Source organism: Muntiacus reevesi, chromosome 12, assembly GCF_963930625.1.
Source record: "Muntiacus reevesi chromosome 12, mMunRee1.1, whole genome shotgun sequence".
NCBI lineage: Eukaryota > Metazoa > Chordata > Mammalia > Artiodactyla > Cervidae > Muntiacus > Muntiacus reevesi.
Genome location: NC_089260.1, coordinates 3,826,840 through 3,844,954, shown reverse-complemented (window position 1 = coordinate 3,844,954; position 18,115 = coordinate 3,826,840). Strand labels below are relative to the sequence as shown.

Below are 18,115 nucleotides of genomic sequence, written 5' to 3'. Positions count from 1 at the left end.
GCCTGGGTCTCCCCCATTGCAGGCAGAGCACTGCCTGAGTCCCCAGGGAGGCCTGATAAGATGTCTAGTGTCTCACTGTCCTTTGTTTTTTATGGCACTTTGTATATCCTGGGTGATGTTTTTAGCATTTTACATAAATGGAAGCATTTAATCTTTAAAACAAATCAACAAGGTGGACTTTCTTAAGATTATCTCTATTTTACAGACAAGGAACCAACACTAAGACCTTTAGTAACCTGCCCCAAATTATTCAACTGGTCAGTGGAAAGCTAGAATTCTAACCTAGGAAGCCTGAATCCAGAACCTGTACCTTAATCACTATCTTTCACAAATAATGGAAAGCTTAATTCCAGTTTCTGTGTTTTAATTTTAATTCATTTAAATTCAGAATTGCAGTGTCTACACTTTTTTCAAGAGTTAATATTCTAATATTTAACACCTATTTTAGATATTTCTAAGCTATTTAGATTGAAATCTACATTTCTCAAAAGATCTTCTCCAGTTTCAAAATATTGCAATCCTTTTAAAAAATTCCCATAACACTTAATGCTGTGCATTACAATATGTTTTACCTTTATAGTTTCTACCTTCTATTGTGTGTTAAGTCATACTGTATATTTTACTCCACAGTGTCCCCAATAAACTTATAATACTTTATTTTTTATGGTACTTGATATGCATTATGACAAGCTTTGTCTTGTATTTGCCATCTTCATTTGCAGACTATTTTATATGCACATAGTTAACTACACAGCATATTTTCTAAGGGCAGTCTATTTTATTTCCAAAGGGAATTATTTTACTTTATGTGTTACTTTATGTTACTTCACTTTATTTTGGTGTGCCATTGTGTTCCTTTAGTGCATCATATGGGCTGGGTAGCATCTAACAGTTACACATATCCTGGAGAAAGAATAAAAGCTTATATTAGTAGGGTACTTTGAGATCAATTCCCAAGTGACTTTCAGACATTTTGTTAAGATTAAAGGATAGCAAGGTATTTTATTTGATCTATTATTGTGTCTAGGTTTGTTCTAGGGAAGAAATTAGAACAGGTTAGAGTTGATAAGGTCCTTCTAACTGTTGTTTAAGAGTTTACGGTGAGAATAATAAATGAAAAATTGCTCAGGGACAGTATCTAGCACTGCTTTCACTAATCTAGGTTCAGTGATTGAGTCAAATAAACAATTATAGAAGTAGAAAAGATAGAAAAGCAATCCAGTGGTTAAGAGTCTGCCTGCCAATGCAGGGGACGTGGGTTTGATCCCTGGTTTGTGAAGGTCCCACGTGCCGCGGGGCAACTAGGCCGGTGCACTAGAGCTCCTGAGCCCACAATCTGGAGCCCGGGAGTCGCGACTGCTGAGCCCACGAGCCGCGGCTCTTTAGGCCCATGTTTTAGGCCCATGCTTTGCAAAGAGAAGCCGCCGCAAGGAGAAGGCCATGCACACCAACTGGAGAGCAGCCCACATGCGCAGCAATGGAGACCCAGCGCAGTCAACAAAAGACAGAAAGAAATCTAAAGAAAATCCCCCAGGCTTTCTGCCATATGCGGGGCATGTATCTCTCTGGCTGACATCGCTAATTCTGCAATTCACTATATTTTGGGATTTTGCTAATTAGTATTTGTTAAAAGAGCATGAAATATTGTAGTTCTGTTTACTGAAAACCTAAAAAGTCTTTGTGCTCTGCAGTCTACAGAGTATTGTTTTTAATACTTATTATCTGAGAATGATGAATGAAATGAATGATGAAGATGAAGATGGAAGGAGGAAGAGGATGAAGACTTCTTAAACAATTACCAGATGTTATATATACAGTTTGGATAGCAGTATTAAGAATAACCTACAATAATTTTGAAAAGTACTAGAAGGAAATTCCAAGACTTCTGTCTTCATGAAAAGATGCTCTCTATAACATTTACCACACTATAAGATTTGCTGTTTGTAAAATGGGGTTAATGAAACTAACGATCTAGAATCCATGACAGATGTTGGAAAGGTGTTTTTAAATGTAACAAAGTGAATCTTGAATTTCTTTTAGAATTTTGATGAGTGAAAATAATGTAGAGCTGTTAATGTTACTAAAGTCTACTATTTTAAAATAATAAGCATATTTCTTTCAATTACAGAAAAGATAAAAGTGACATATTGAATACCATCCAATAAGTATTTCACTTGTGCATAACATTCAAGAGCCTTCACCGCTTTGTGAATTGAATTTTTAAAACAAATATAATGGTCATCTAAATACAACATTTTGTAACTGGGGACCATTTTGTATATCTGGATAATACAAAATTGTTGGAAAATTGGTTGTTTATGGAGATGTATTGGACATCAGGGGAGAAAGAAAGGTGGAAAGATTCAGTTCAGTTCAGTCGCTAAGTCGAGTCCGACTCTTTGCAGCATGCGAGGCCTCCCTGTCCATCACCAACTCCTGGAGTTACTCAAACTCATGTCCATCGAGTCAGTGATGCCATCCAGCCATCTCATCCTCTGTCGTCCCCTTCTCCTCCTGCCCCCAATCCCTCCCAGCATCAGGGTCTTTTCCAATGAGTCAGCTCTTTGTATGAAAGGTAAATAGATCCAAAGAAGGAAATATTCAAAGATTTACTAATAATTCAATGTTCATATTCTTATGTAGTTAATGTTCAAATTAACTGAAAGATTAGTATATGATTTATATCTTGGGAAGTAAAAACTTTGTCCAACTATCAAGTTGATAATGTCTGTTAATAATACATTCTTTAGATACTGAAGCAGGCAAAAACTAATTTCTTATCAGTAAAAATTGCAATAGGTTTGTATAATGATGCCTTACTAAAAAATGCTCCATTTTACTAGCAGTACTCTGGAAGTTTTCTGCAAGATTTTCATGACTTAGACGCCCCTACAAGGATTGTGTATGTCTCAAGGCATTCTGCAACGGTCTAGCTTGTCCAAAATAATCATCCGTACTCATCATTTTGGCTGAGGTTATCTGACTATCTGCCCTTACTCTATGTTCAGACATCACATCTAATTTGTAACTAGAGGCATGAAGGAGCATAACTCTCACCAAAATGGAGGAGAACAGACGCAGCGGGAGAGCCGATGTATTTGTTAGAGAAAACGCCACCTAGGGATGTTGCACTCCTAATCTCTTTGTTTAACAAGCTTTTAGAGCTACTATTAAATAACACATATTTGAACATCTGAACAGTCTCAACACTCAATATTTTTCACTTGCCACTTGTATAAGGCTTGTTCGTCACAATTTCTAGCGGTGATCCAAAATGCTTGAGTGGAAAGATTGAATGAAAGAAATCACATCTCTGCAAGGTACTATACTAAAGATGTGAAGAGAAAGAGAGCTTTAAAAACTGTTTAAATCAATAAACATATGAACCTGTCAACAGTACAGATGGACTAATTTGCTTCTTTGTGTTTTTAAGGATTAAAAACAAAACAAAACTGGTGATACAAGTGGTAAGCTATGGCCATAAACACAGTATAATAATATCTCTGAAATGCACCTACTGAGTGCTCTTTTTCTGACCAAACAGAAAAGATCTATCAATATTATAGATAATGTTATTGCCAAAATAATGACAAGGCACTGTGTGTTTTCATATAGTTTCCCTTATTTGAAACCATTAAAATTTTTCTAAATTAATGGAGTTTGTTTTGCTCTGATTACTTTAAAACAGTGCTAGCGAGCCTAGCCAGCAGTGGTTTTGCCCCTCAGAGGACTTCTTCACTATCACTCCTGGGAGTGGGTACCACTAGTGTCGAGTAGGTAGAAGTCAGGGTTGCTTCTAAACATTCTACAATGCACAGAGCAAGCCCCCCAAACAAAGACCCAAAGTTTAAACTGCACCAGGGTTAGGAGAATATTGCTCTAAAGATATCTATGGCCATATACAGGCCACCATTAAATTTCAAAGTGCAGACACCACGTTAGTTAATGACAGATAACTGTAACAACAAAGAAGAAAAATGAAATCCTCAGTAAATAGCATATACAATTGCACTAAATCTGAGTGTAATCTTCATTTCCAGCAGACCTCGCCCTAGCTGATGTCCTGGCTGGTAGAGAATGTTAATAATTCTTTCACAAATGAAGGAAGAAGTGACTGAATATTTCAGCAGTACCAGGAAATCAGTGTGCATATTAAATAATATATTACATAACTAAAATATAACAGCAACTTAAATGATAGTTAACAAATATAAGATATTCTGTTGAAGCCAGTCTTCATTAGAGTGAATACAATCTCATAAATATTTCTCTATAATTAGATTTAATAATATATCTTGCAAGACCCTGCACAGCCTGGCATCAATCTAATCTCTCTTTACTCTTATGAGAGTATTCTTCACCCACAGGGCTTTATTCACCTCTGCCTGAATTAGGACTCCAGATATAAAGCTTCAGCAAAGGAGAATTACCTCTCCATATCCACTCATCCTCTAATTATGATTCTAAGTATCTGCTTTTCTAGAGTCATCTCTCATCACACTTGCAATCACCTGAATTAATTTCTTATTCTCAGCAATGACTGACTCTACTCTTATGGACTGTCTATACCATCTATTCAAGATCTGCCCAGATTGATGCAGCCAAAAAAAAAAAACCACAACCCAACAGAACCAGCGCACAGAGGACTTTTCACAGCACTAGGATGACTTCAGAGGCTGAGATCACCATGTACAAATTTTATCACAAGGTCTGTGCCATATGGAAGTAAGGTTCTAAACCCTTTGCAAATATGAGTTCTATATTACAGACCGAACTGAACACTGTTATTTCCACTTTACAGATTAGTAAATGGATCCTGAATGAATGACTTCTTCAAGTTACTTTACCCGATGTGGCAAGGAAGTATCTGCCGGCTAAGGACTTACTGGCTGTTGGTGGGAGTGGCGGCCCCACGTGTGTCCAGGTGCACGCGTGCTAAGTTGTTCCAGGCGTGTCCGACTCTTTGAGATGCTGTGGACTGTAGCCCACCAGGCTCCTTGTCCGTGGGGGTCTCCAGGCAAGAGGGCTGGAGTGGGTTGCCATGCCCTCCCTCAGGGGATCTTCCTGACCCAGGGATCGAACCTGTATCTCCTATGTCTCCTGCATTGTCAGCCAGGTGCTTTACCACCAGCACCACCTGGGAAGCCACTAGCGTCAAGGTGTGGACAATGAAATACGAGCAGTTAGATGAGCACCATTTAGAGGATGGAAATGCAGAACTGCCAGGGCAGTGGCCTCTTTCCCACTGGTTTGACATTTTTCTGGATCCATGGCAGTGATGGGGTTCAGGAGGTGCCAAAATATTCCACTTTGGCATATTTATTATTATACTATTTATTATTTTGAATTAGAGTTTACTTAAGAGACAGCCACTGCAAAAAGGACACTCTGACCCTTTTTTGTGCCCCTGAAATCAAGAAATAAATCTCTCACGGAAAAGGTACTCACTCTCTCTGCACCACGAGTTAGAGAGACATCCTTATTACCAGAAGTCAGAAATTTTGAGGCTCCAGAGACTGTACAAGCAAACTTTGTTACTTCTTAAATAATTCACTCCCAAGGCCAAACCACCTTATCTTGTCAACTCTTCACAAATTTATTGTTTCTTTGTCTAAAAGCTATAAAAGCTGCCTGCTTTGGCCACTTCTTTGACTTAGTATTTCTGATAAGCTCCTGTACATACAAATCAAATTTGCTTTTCTCCAGTTACTCTCTTACATCAATTCAATAATTAGATCCGCTAGCAAACCTTGAAGAGAAGAAAGAAAAGTTTCATCTTCCTTACAGCAGCCACTAACCAAAAAATGTAAGAACATCCTACAGCGTGGTCCCTGGATTAAAGAGGGACAGAGCTCTCATCCTCACCCATCTCCTCCTTAGGACATTGTATTTTATGTGAGAAAGAAATAAATTTCTATTGTGTTGACTATTAAAATATTGGGGATTATCTGGTACTGAGGCTGATATACTTTAACTAAAATACTGTAAAGTAATTGTCCTATAAGAAATATCAAGCAAGTTGACAATTCTACTTTAAGTAAAAGTGCAATAGATAATAAAGACCGTGCATTCAAGTTGCCTGGTGTAAGCCTGGCATCACAGCACCATGACAAACCGCATCCCTTCCCACTCAGAATTACCCTGTTTTGGATGATAAGATGTGCAGTAGCTTTACTGATATATTCAGATGAAAAAAATTGCTGGCAGGAATGAAGAGTGGGGTGTCCCCGGTGGCTCGGGGGTAAAGAATCTCCTTGCCAATGCAAGAGATGCGGGTTCAGGCCCTGGTCCAGGAGGGTCCCAGGTGTGGCGGGGCAGCTGAGCCCACGTGCTGCCCCAGCTGAGCCTTGCCCTGGAGCCCAGGAACCGCAGCTCCTGAGGCCCATGCCCGCAGAGGCTGAGCGCCTCACCGCGGGAGCCTCCACCATCAGGAGCCACGCCTCGACTAGAGAGCAGCTCTCGCTCCCGGCAACTAGAGGAAGTGCGAGCAGCAGCGAAGACCCAGCACAGCCAAACATAAATCAATAAAGAAGTGTTTTTCCTTGGGAAAAGAATAAATAGTGAAAGTAATTGGAATGAGGTTATGTGAGTCTGACATCCAGCAGCAGCATCTGTGTGCCATGAGGCAAGTCTCTTCCTCTGAGCTTCAGCTCCTGCCCAGCAGAATAGACAGGACCACTCATGTTACATCCCTCTCAGTATTGTGAGAATCAAATAAGATGATCTGCGCTGGCGAAGCTTTGACACTGATGAAGTCCCGTGAAAATACCTAGCCATTATTAACAGTAAAAAAGCTACTAATGAGTGCCATTTTAAGGAATGTAAAGAAAGCATTCCATGAATAAAATCTCTGTTTAAACCCATATATCATTTACTACAACCTTTGGGCAAAACATGTATATGTTAATATTTGATGCTTATTAAAGATGGGGCTATACTTAGAAAAATAAAGTCAGGACAAATGAATGGCTGGGGCTCCCCAGGTGGCGTTAGGGGTAAAGAACCTGCCTGCCGATGCAGGAGACATAAAAGATGCAGGTTCAATCCCTGGGTCTGAAAGATCCCCTGGAGGAAGACATGGTGACACAGTTCAGTATTCTTGGCTGGAGAATCCCACACACAGAGGAGCCTGGCGGGCTACAGTCCATGGGGTCACAAAGAGTCAGATACAATTGAAGCCACTTAGCGTGCATTGCATGGCCATCTCTGCGGTGTCTGAGTTTGAGACTGAATCCCCTCTCAAGGGGACCACAGTGCCTTCTCTTTACAGAAACCCCATTATAATTACTTCCTTCCTTGGCAACTTGCAACCGCCCCTTTTTCTTTCTCTGCCTTCTCTTCCTCCTCTTCCTCCTTCTCCATCTTTCCCTGTCTCTCTTTTTCTGTGTTACACTTTTCAGTGGGGGTAAGAGGCCCTTTGAGACTTCTCCAGTGGCTCAGTGGTAAAGAATGCACCTGCAGTGCAGGAGAAGCAGGAGAGGTGGCTTGGCTCCTCGGGTCCGGAAGAACCCCTGGAGAAAGGCATGGCAGCGCACCCAGGATGCTTGCCTGCAGAACCCCGTGGACGTAGGAGCCTGGTGGGCTGCAGTCCATGGGGTCGCAAAGAGTCAGACAGGACAGAGCACCCGGGCACACAAGGCCCTGTAGTGAAATCCACCTGTTCCTCTAGACATTCAGTCATTCATCCTAAACACATGGAGTGTTTACCATGCAAGTGTCAGCACACCGCAAGGTGCGGGAAAGATGAATATAAACATACAGTCGGTGTTCTCAAGGAATGAAACCTATGGGGAGAAGGAACAGGTACCAACTGCAAAATGGCCAGTATAAAAATAGAACTGAGAAGAAGATAGGTGATAGAAAGGGATACCGATAGTGTTGAGGTATCAGAGTAGGTTTCCTGAAAGTAAGGACATTTGACCCAAGATGTGAAGGACACACAGTCAACTGAAGGGAGTGATGAAGCGGAGAAGGGAGGCAGGACGGCGGGGAGCTTGTAAGGGGTATTCCGCAAGCTCAAACAGCGTGTGCAAAGGTCCTGGGGTGGGAGAGGAGATGAGCTGTTCAAAGAACAAGCCGATTGAGATGGAGCACCAGGAAAGGCCGAGAGGGCAGCGTGGAGCATCCACAGATGAGCAGAAAACAAGTCGCATAGAAAGCTGAAGGCCCCAGGAAGGGTTTCAGTCTCTTTTCTGAGAATAAGGAGGAATCACTGATAACTTTTTATCAGAGGGTGATAAGGGTAAATTTGTCTTTTGAAAAGATCACTCTGAATGCAAAATAGTGGCTGAAAATAAAAGCACTTTTGAAATCCATCACTCATAGGACATGCCTGGAGTATCACCAGCATGGAGTAACACTGGAGTATTACCAGCATTTCTTTGCTTTCTTCTTTCTCCATAGTCAGGATTGTTCTCCAATATCTTTCTTCCTATCAATTCATTTTCCATCACTTCTCTCATGATCAGGATTAAATTATTCACCAGATTTATTTTAAAATGAGCAATCTTACTCATGAACTTTCTTTGAATTCCTTAAGCAATTTCAAGAGATTTATAGCATAAATACAAATTAATTTAATTATCTATCTTATGTTCTTTCTTTTAAGCTAGACTTTGAACCTCAACAACAGGAACCTGTATATAGGTGTTAAAGCAAAGTGTTTTCTACAGATAAATGATTTTTTAGTGTTGGATTTCTCCTACTATTAATAACTGACTTCTAAAGTTCATACATTGTGCTCTTGCAACCATCACGAGTGAAATTGTCTAAAAATAAAGACATTGCAAATGTTTATTTATAGCCTGTGTGTAATCAAGCCAACTGCAATCAGTGCAGATTGGAACTGATCTAGACTTAGTCGCCAACCTCTGCATGATATTTTGGTGCAAGATGACACTTTATGTGTGACCTCTCATATACAAATTGTCAGTATTAGACATTTCAAATGTTTATTTCATCTTTCACATAATGTGTTTGAGAAAAAGTATTTCCACTGGCTAAATTTGGATTAAAAATATAATATATACTTCTAGCATTAACAAAACCTAGAATCCAATCTCTCCTTTCATTTTTTCAATTTAGATTATTTTAAATAACCAAATTGAAATGCATTTTTTTGTAAAGAGCAGTGCATTATAAAAATTACACTTTTTTACAAAATATATTCAGAATAACCTTACAGTTAGATTCTAATTTTTTTAAATTCCCAAGTACTATGGATGAAATGCAATTAATTGTTCTTTTCCACAGTTCAGCAATCGTTCATTACATATCAAAGGCAGGACACCAGGGATAAAAAAGGGGCATCACTTTTTCGACTGTTGCACAAAAAATGAGTTGAAGAACTGAAGATGTATACGCCAAGAAAACTAAAACTAAATTTTTTCCCAAATTTCCTCTTCCTTATCATACCCACAAGGTATGCTGTTATGGGCACTAGGAAGGCAGCAGTACACAAAATCCATCTCTCCACCCAGTTTATTTATTTAAAATTCTTTAATGTGTTTAAATATCACTTCTCCAAGCAAAGGGTAAAGGGTATTTATCAGGTAAATTTCTTCAGACTGTCAACTGTGCCCTCGGAATAAGAAGAGATCTCAACGGAGAAAAGAAGAGAGGATGATTGTGAAACATGTCACAGACTGGGGTCACAGCTGGTACCATGCCACATGACACACAAGTTTGAACGAGTGAACTGTGAACTGAAAAACAAAGGCATAAACTTTAAGTCGCATATGAAAGGGGAGAAGGCCCCCAATAAACATGTCAAATTCACAGTCAGGTTTGGGACATGCCTCGATCACAGATTTAAAAAAGAATGGAGACATCCGTGCAGTTTGAGGAAATAGACATTTTTCTTTGTTTTTTGTTTTTTTTTTTTTTGTTGTTGTTTAATCATTCTGGAGTAATAAATATATAAGAGTCTAATCACAAGGGAAACACATCACCTTAATTACTAGCTTATGTGTGTGCTATAAGCCTTTAAGGGAAACAACGTCAGCAAACAGACTATGTGTTCCATAAAACATTCCTTGGGTTCATTATCATGTCGATAAAATGGCTAGACCATGGAACTAATTCAAGGTGCCTTTTCATGAGCTATGGTATAAAATTTAGGAATGTTGTCAGCATAGTATGAATAAAAAATCCAAGCAAGAAAAGTTAATCAAAACATTAGACTGTGACCTACTTTCAAAATTCAAATTAGAGTTCCAATATTTTGAGCTCTAATTTCTGAGCTCCCTTAGTATTCTGTGCACTATAATTTTTTGGTAGAATCCAGCAATTTCTAAAATAATTTCTCATTTTATGTGAATTTGAGAAGAATGTAAAATATATACTTGCTTAAAATTTCAAATGAGAATTTGATGATAATTTCATGGTTAAAAGATGTTTTCACCAGGAAGATACAGAATATTTTATAATACAGGTATATGGAGTTCTTAACTGTTCAGGTATACTAATGTAGTCAAGTAAATGAAATCATCTTGACTGGATCACAATGATTGACTTGCAATTGGTTGAAAGATATTTATGTCAATGGTTTTATTAAAGACAGACACTGAAATTTGGCAAGTTGGATAAAGTTTTCTCTGCTACTCAGCTGAGCAAATGACTTTGAGTATGGAAGACAATGGTATGGAAAGAAACTTAAGCTTTGAAGATAATAGGCTTAAGCTCTCCTAAATGAGATTTTAAATATTAGAATAAATAAGAACACTTGCACACATGGCCTTGGGAGTTTGGAAATCATTACTGTTGATAGTGTAAGAGAACTGACATAAGGATCAATCGCTAAGAAAGCAGTCATCAATACCAGAAGTTTAGGAAGGGCACAGTAACTGCCATTTAGAATTGGGAGAGCAAAGAGCTGTGCAAAACCAGTTCAGATGGAGATTTCCAGAAGGCTTATTAGAAAGACTCTTCTAGTTATTTGGACTCAAAGATCTCTCCACAGATCCATCTTCAGCCAATACTCTTCATGCTATGTACTTTCCCAGGGTGAGCTTATCCATCTCCACAGTGTTAACACTGCGTTGATGACGCACGTTTTTTACTTTCAGTCTAAATCTCTCCTCTTAGTTTGAACTTACAAGATTCTACTAGATACATGTACCTGGATACCCTGAAGCATGTACATCAATCTCAATACATCTATTCAATCCTGAACTCACTGTCCTACAAAAATCTTTCTTCCCTTTGGAAATCACTCTCCACCATCCTCATGACACACAAGGCAATTCAACAGAGAACTCAAGCAGAAATATAGAAATCATTCTTAATTCTTCTCTCTTTCTGGCTCACCCGTTTTGAGAACTAGTCATTAAGTCTTATTGATTCTACATCATTTTCCTAATTTTTCCCTCTTCATTTCCATAATTTGAAACCTGGACTCTTTCTCCCAACACACGTCCTTGTTTCTGGTTTTATATCACGTTATCCATCAAACTGCTAATGGATTATTCTTTCAATAAAACATTTTCAGCAACTTAAAACACTTCAGTGTCTCTTTACTTGCAGACACAAAATGGCTATTAATATTTTCCACTTGATAAAACCTAGGTTTCGTCACATACATAATCAATTCTCAGTTTAAGGATATATCTATAATTCCATAGAACTATGAGAACTCACATTAAGATGTTTAATTTTTTTCTGATACTATTGAAGTGTAATTTCTAAATTGCATTATAAAAAACTTAAACACATTGTGATATGAAGATTGTTTCTCTTCAGAAGTTACTTGAATATGCAATGAGATAAGATAATATATGTAAAGTACTAACCCAGTGCATGCCTTAATATTAATTTTCTTCCCACTCTAAAGAAAAAGAAAAATGTTTATACAGGTTGTGATACATGAAGTTAATATCAATTTTATTTTATATCAGTTTTTTTATTTTTTAATATCAACTTTATGGTATTTGATCCATAATCAATTCACTTCAAATTAAGAGCTTGTAAGGTTTAGTGGGAGCTCCAAATCATAAACAACCTCATTGAGAGTCTAAAATTTCAAGAAGCAAGTGATTTTACCTATACCTAAGTGTCCCCCTGTCACCAAAAACAAAATATATAAAGCCAGAAGTTTGTATACCTCCTGGAAAACTAAGTATTTTCTTCAGGAACCAGCTTCCTGTAAGGAACAAATCTGGAAGACAAGCCTTTGCCTGAGTCTCTAGCAATACGGTTTAAGACAAGGTAGGTATATTGAAATAAAGGTAGGTATATTGAAAAGCAAAGTTATGAAGCTATAAAACACCTACTTTGTATGAAAAGGCATTCTGATCAGACACAAGGAAAGAGAGACTAGAATTCAACTGTAGTAAAAGAATAAAGTCTTTGACGTGGATTGAGGCAGAAAGGGTGATTATGACTGATTAAGTTATGTGCCCCAGAGATTAAATGGAGGACACATCTGAGATAGGATTCCAGAATGACTGAAAAGGAAAAATGACATCTTATCAGAAGCATGGTTTAATTCTGTGGCCCTCAAAGCACAGTGATTTGGCGTCATCATTTTTTCCCCTTGGGTTTTTCTAAGTAAGATGCTAAATTTTTAGTGTGGCTATTGCCTCTTCCCCACAGCATTTTTCTCTAAGGGAGCGGTGATGGGTGTTTGGATCAAGGGTACGTGGCCCCAAAGTATGCCTCACTGGCATATGGATTAATTTGAAATAAAGTGACTTAAACAGTTGATGCAAGAGGGATGCTGAATCTCTTCTCTGTCTCTCTAAAGTCAGGAAATAAATCTCTCTCATGTGAAAGGTGCCCTCGCTACAATTGGGGGAAGAAGGACAGCCTCATTTTCAGAGATAGGGAATTCAGACAGCAAAACCTGTGTGACAGCAACTCTTCTAACTTCTTTACTAATGTACTACCCAAGCTCAAACTTTGTTTAAATTCCTTACTCTTTAAGTCCCAAAGTCTGTTTCTTTGTCCCATCAATTCTTTTCAAATTTATTGTTTTATTTATTTATTTTTTTTGTCTAAAAAGTATAAAAGCTGCCTGCTTTGGTCATTTCTCAGGCAATTCTGTGAGACCTCCATGTGACTGAGTTACAATTCGTTTCTTTTTCTGCTGTTAATCTGAGCTGGGTCGGTTTTATTATTAGACTACTCACAAGAATTCAAGATGGGTAGAGGGGGAGATGTTCCCCTCCCCAACATAGGAAAAGGGACTCTGGAAAATTAGCTATAGTTCATTAACACATGACCTGACTTTTAACTGACTTCATATTGATAATTAATTTTTTTAAATTAGTAAGTAAATGTATTTCTACAAATATGTACTAGTCTTATAATAATCAGGATACAGGTAATAAATGGTTACTTTTCTGATACTTGGCTCAGATGTGGCCCTGAAGTAGAGATTTCAATTTAGAAGGTAAAGCAAAATTGGTAAAACAATTCCAATATCTAGGCAAAGGAGCAGAATCATGACACACACATAAGGACAAAGATGAAACTTACCAATATATTTTGGAAAGCTTCATTTTTCTTTAAAATACAGAAAAGCTAATTAGAGAACTATAAATAAAACTATATTCCTATATGTAAGTGATATTCCTTGGTTTTACTGCAAGCATTTACATAAAACTTCTTTTTTTTTCCTCAAGACCGTTACCTCAGACTTCACTCTCACTGTATTGAATTCCATACCTTCTCCCAAATTTTTGATAATTACACTATATAACTTTAATGCAACATTCTTAACACTCTTAGCTTGATTTGTCTATGCATTTTTATAGTTTCTTTTATATACATCTTCATCTTTACATCCGTGGACTTGATAGAAGTAACAGCATAAATTAAAATATGTAATTGCAAGGAGTTCCCTGGTGGCCTAGTGGTTTTAGGGTTCTGAGCTTTCACTTCTTAGCCTGTTTCCAGTCCCAGGCAGGAGTACTGAGATCATGCAAGCCTCACGGCATGGCCACAAAATGTAAAACAATGTAATTCCAGATACATGAGGGCCATGAAAAAAATAAAAATCACAATGATAATCCAGTAGACAATGCAGGCAAGAGGGTGGAAGACTATTTTATTTTAGATAAGTTGGTCAGAAAATCCTTTCAGAAAAAGTAGAATATGAGAACAGCATACGATACAGCAGGGAAAAAATAATTAGCATAGACCTATCTTCTGAGCAGAGGAAATAGTAAATCCAAAGCCTCTGAGGTAGGAACAGTTTTAGAATGTCTGAGGTATATATATCAAGACAGCCAGCAGCACTGAAGTGGTACAAGAAGGCAGAGAGAAGGAGTTGAAGAGGTGGTAGCATCATAGCCACGGCATAGAATATAAACTTTATTCTGGGAGCAATGTAAATGCATTAGAGATGTAAGAGAAAATTAAAGGCATAATCTCACTTATATTTTAAAGGGATATTCTGGCAGGAGTGGAAAGAGACAGAGCAATAAAGGGGTTATTTCAGGAGTTCCCCTGAGGTAATGGTGGCCTCTATAAGATGGCTATTGGTATAGATGTAAAAGTAGATTGGATTTGGGATATACTAATGATGAGAAACATGATGATGGATTATATTCGAAGTGTGAGGGGAAGAGAAGAATCAAGGTTGACACTCAGGATTTTATTTGAAAACTGTATAAATGAAGGTACCTCTTATTACCATGGAAAAGTGTGAGGGTGGAGGAAGTTGTGATGTGAAAAATCAGAAGTGTTTTTCTGTGCTCTAGGCATATGAAGCTAAGATGCCTGTTGCCTATCCAAAAGAAGCCAATGTAACATCAGTTTAATATAAGAACCTGAACATGACAAAAGATATAAATTACAGAATCACTGAGGTATTAATTCTAGTTTTTCATTAAGTAGAAAAAGGATTGTCTAATATTTTCTTGTTATTTGCATACTTACTGCAAAATATTTTCTCCTAAGAATTTTCTTTTTACTTCAGACTATATGCTCCTTTCTTTGAAAAAAGAGCTATATTATTTCCTGGATATGAGACATAAATCTGATTATTGCACATGACTGAACAGGCATGAAGGACAAGAGAAGAAAAGAGTACTTTATACTTCTTTTTCAGTTCTCAAGATTTACTTCTTTTGGCTATTTTATATCCCTTCTCCTCCCCAAATAACAACAATAAGTGAGGTACATACATTAGCTTCTCAGAATAAGGACTATAAGTATAAAAAGTAATTATTATCTTTTGCTTCACATAGTATTTCCTGGAAGATAAGACATTAATCAAGTCAAACAAAGTTAAATGTTGATGCATATTTTTCATTGGCCTGTTAAGACTGGTGGTGATACTAAGTATGACAAATCAGCCTTGATCTCAAGCTTATAACTTGCAGAGAAAATAAGACACTTATATTTAATATAATATGAGAACAAGAAAACAGTATCAGTTATAAACGTAAGGTCACTGCAGCTGGTTAGGGAGCAAACACCATGGTGGTGCTGGCTTTTAAAGGACAGTGCTGGTCCAGGTGCGCTTGCAGGGAAGAAGCTAACGTGAAGCCACAGTCGGGCAGGACTTACCCAGCGGTTGGCCTGCAATGACCCTGGCGTTCTCTCCGGCCACTGCCGCTCTTGCGTGACGCTCACTCATGTACTGTACAAACGCATACCCTTTGTGAACGGAGCAGCCGACTATTTTTCCATACTTTGAGAAGATTGCTTCGATGTCAACTTTCTTGACGATGGCTGTGTTCAGGTTGCCGATGAAGACACGCGAGTTGATGGACTTCGGGTCGTTCTTATTGGTGACGTTGCTGGTCTGTGTTTTGCCGGTCATGGTTGGCTCAGCTTGTTTCAATCCTTAAACAAAAGAAAGAGCAAAAGGAAAATAATTAGATGGAATGGATACCCCTGGCTTTCAGCAATTTTTCAGTCCTTTACCAGGTAACCTCAAATCCCCAAGCACCATTAATTTTACTGAGAAGAAAATTTAGTAATATAAAAGATGAATGTTGCATTGCAAAATGAAGTAGAAAAATAATTGTAATTATTTAGCATATAGTTACAAATACATTCCTGATTAATTTATTTAAAATTCAGGCCTACACAGTGATTAAACATCTTGTAGTGGTTTTTATTTTGACGTCTAGAAGTATTTCAGAAGCAAGTTTAAGGAACAAGCCACATTTTCTATTACTGAAAAAGATTACTATGGTCCGATGATGGAATATGGTACTTTAATTTATTGTTGAAACCCTGCATTTTTATTTCTACATTTTCTATAATAGGTAGACATATTGGCTGTTTCATTACCAAAATCCTTCTATCGGAAACTAACAATTCATTTCAATAAATACTGTAGAAGAGAAAAAAAGTATTAAAATAAAAAAAATTTAATTAGGAAATTTAACATAAAAAATATAATTTTGAAAGTAAATTATTTAACCAGAATTCATTCTGTATATTCTCTTTAACAGAACGAACATCAAAAGTCATTTAAAGAGAAACAGCATGTATAGCTAGTTTTCATCAATGATCAATAAGTAGGGTAGACTGGGTATTTGTGTGGAAACATCCATTCTCAACCTCATTTTTAATTCATTTAACTGTCAGCTCATATGTTGCCTAAGGACTGCTAGTATTTCTAAAAACTGCTTTCTGAGCTTGGCAGAGTGTTTAATTGTGCTTAATTAAACTTAATGAAACTTTTATTTCCAAGTACTCCAGCACTTACAATTTATTTTTTAAGCTTTTAAAAACTCATCCATTCATCCAACAATATTATTAAGCATGATTTTTTTTTGGATAGATCTCATCTTCTAAAGTGCCAAACAATTTAAAGGAACTAGTATGGTGAAAATAAAATTTCAGCAAAGATATAATCTCTAATATTGATGATCATTATTGAATACTAGCTAACTGATAAATATTATCAACATTATATTTCTGTACAAATAATTTCTTTTAAAATCTTACAGTTATAAAATAATTAACAAGTGCATTTTATTTTAAAAAATAACTTAAAATGGCATTTCTAAATTGAGCACTAAAGATGTGGAAATTTTAAAGGCATGTAAACTGGATACACCTGAAAATTTACTCATTACCTGTTTAAACTAGCTACTTCTAAAATCAAGAGCAACCACTTATCATAAAATGTTTAAAATTAGTTTATTAATTATGAATTCTTAGATTACTAAAATTTTACTAAATATTGGACACATTATATATATCTTCTTATAAAGAAGGCAAAGGACAGAGGATGAGATGGCTGGATGGCATCACCGACTCTATGGACATGGGTTTGGGTGAACTCTGGGAGCTGATGATGGACAGGGAGGCCTGGCGTGCTGCGATTCATGGGGTCACAAAGAGTCAGACATGACGGAGCAACTGAACAGACTGGTGCCAGAAGCTTATGAAAAGTTACGGTTTTAGAAGAAAAATAATTAAAAAGTCAAATAGCTGCCACATGAGGACTAATTTAAGAGTAGGATTTTCATTCTGGAAATATTAGATTGAGTTGGTGACTGTTCTGTAAAATCTTAAATATGTTTAGAAAAAGATGTTTATTTGTATTTGAAAGAGATTTCTACTCTGTAATCTAAAATATATACATTAATTATGAATTAAAGGCAATGTTAAAATGTACCTAAGAGAAAATATTTTTGGGACAGGCAAAATTAACAGGTCAACAAACTCTACCCTTCTTTTCATTTTATGGACCTGAATTTACAATCTAAATTTTAGATTCATTCAGACACTCATGAGCAATACCCAGGCATTCAAAAAAGTAAGCCAACAATATTAACACACACTGTATTCAAGAACCTGAGAAGAGATTAAAGGGATCCAAAAATGAGTTTATAAAACCAAATCATACCATAAAATTCATCATCTGCTGAAATTTAAAGCTAGTACTAAAAAAAAAAAAATCATAAAAATAAGGTAAAACCTGGCAAATGCTGCAAGATATAAAACTAAAGTTGTGATATCCGAAAAAAAAGAGAGCATATGAAGAGCAAAGATAACTTCTTGAAGCAAATGATATATGAATTAACCATTAAATGATGTTAAGAATTCACTGGGCATCTACTTAACTTCTCATTATTCACAGAAAGATGTTTTTCACATACTTTAACGCATATACACATTCTTGATTTTTTTCATAAAAAGTGTTGCT

The 18,115-nt window shown here is 37.0% G+C and overlaps 1 protein-coding gene across 1 annotated transcript in view; it reads right to left on the bottom strand.

Annotated features, from left to right (window-relative positions):
- Positions 1-18,115, bottom strand: part of RALYL (RALY RNA binding protein like) — a 767,040-nt gene that overhangs the window by 409,929 nt on the left and 338,996 nt on the right. The window contains exon 2 of the mRNA XM_065902672.1: positions 15,514-15,792. Within this exon, the coding sequence (XP_065758744.1) occupies positions 15,514-15,769 (256 nt within the window). The 5' untranslated portion in view covers positions 15,770-15,792. The remainder of the gene's footprint in view (positions 1-15,513; positions 15,793-18,115) is intronic.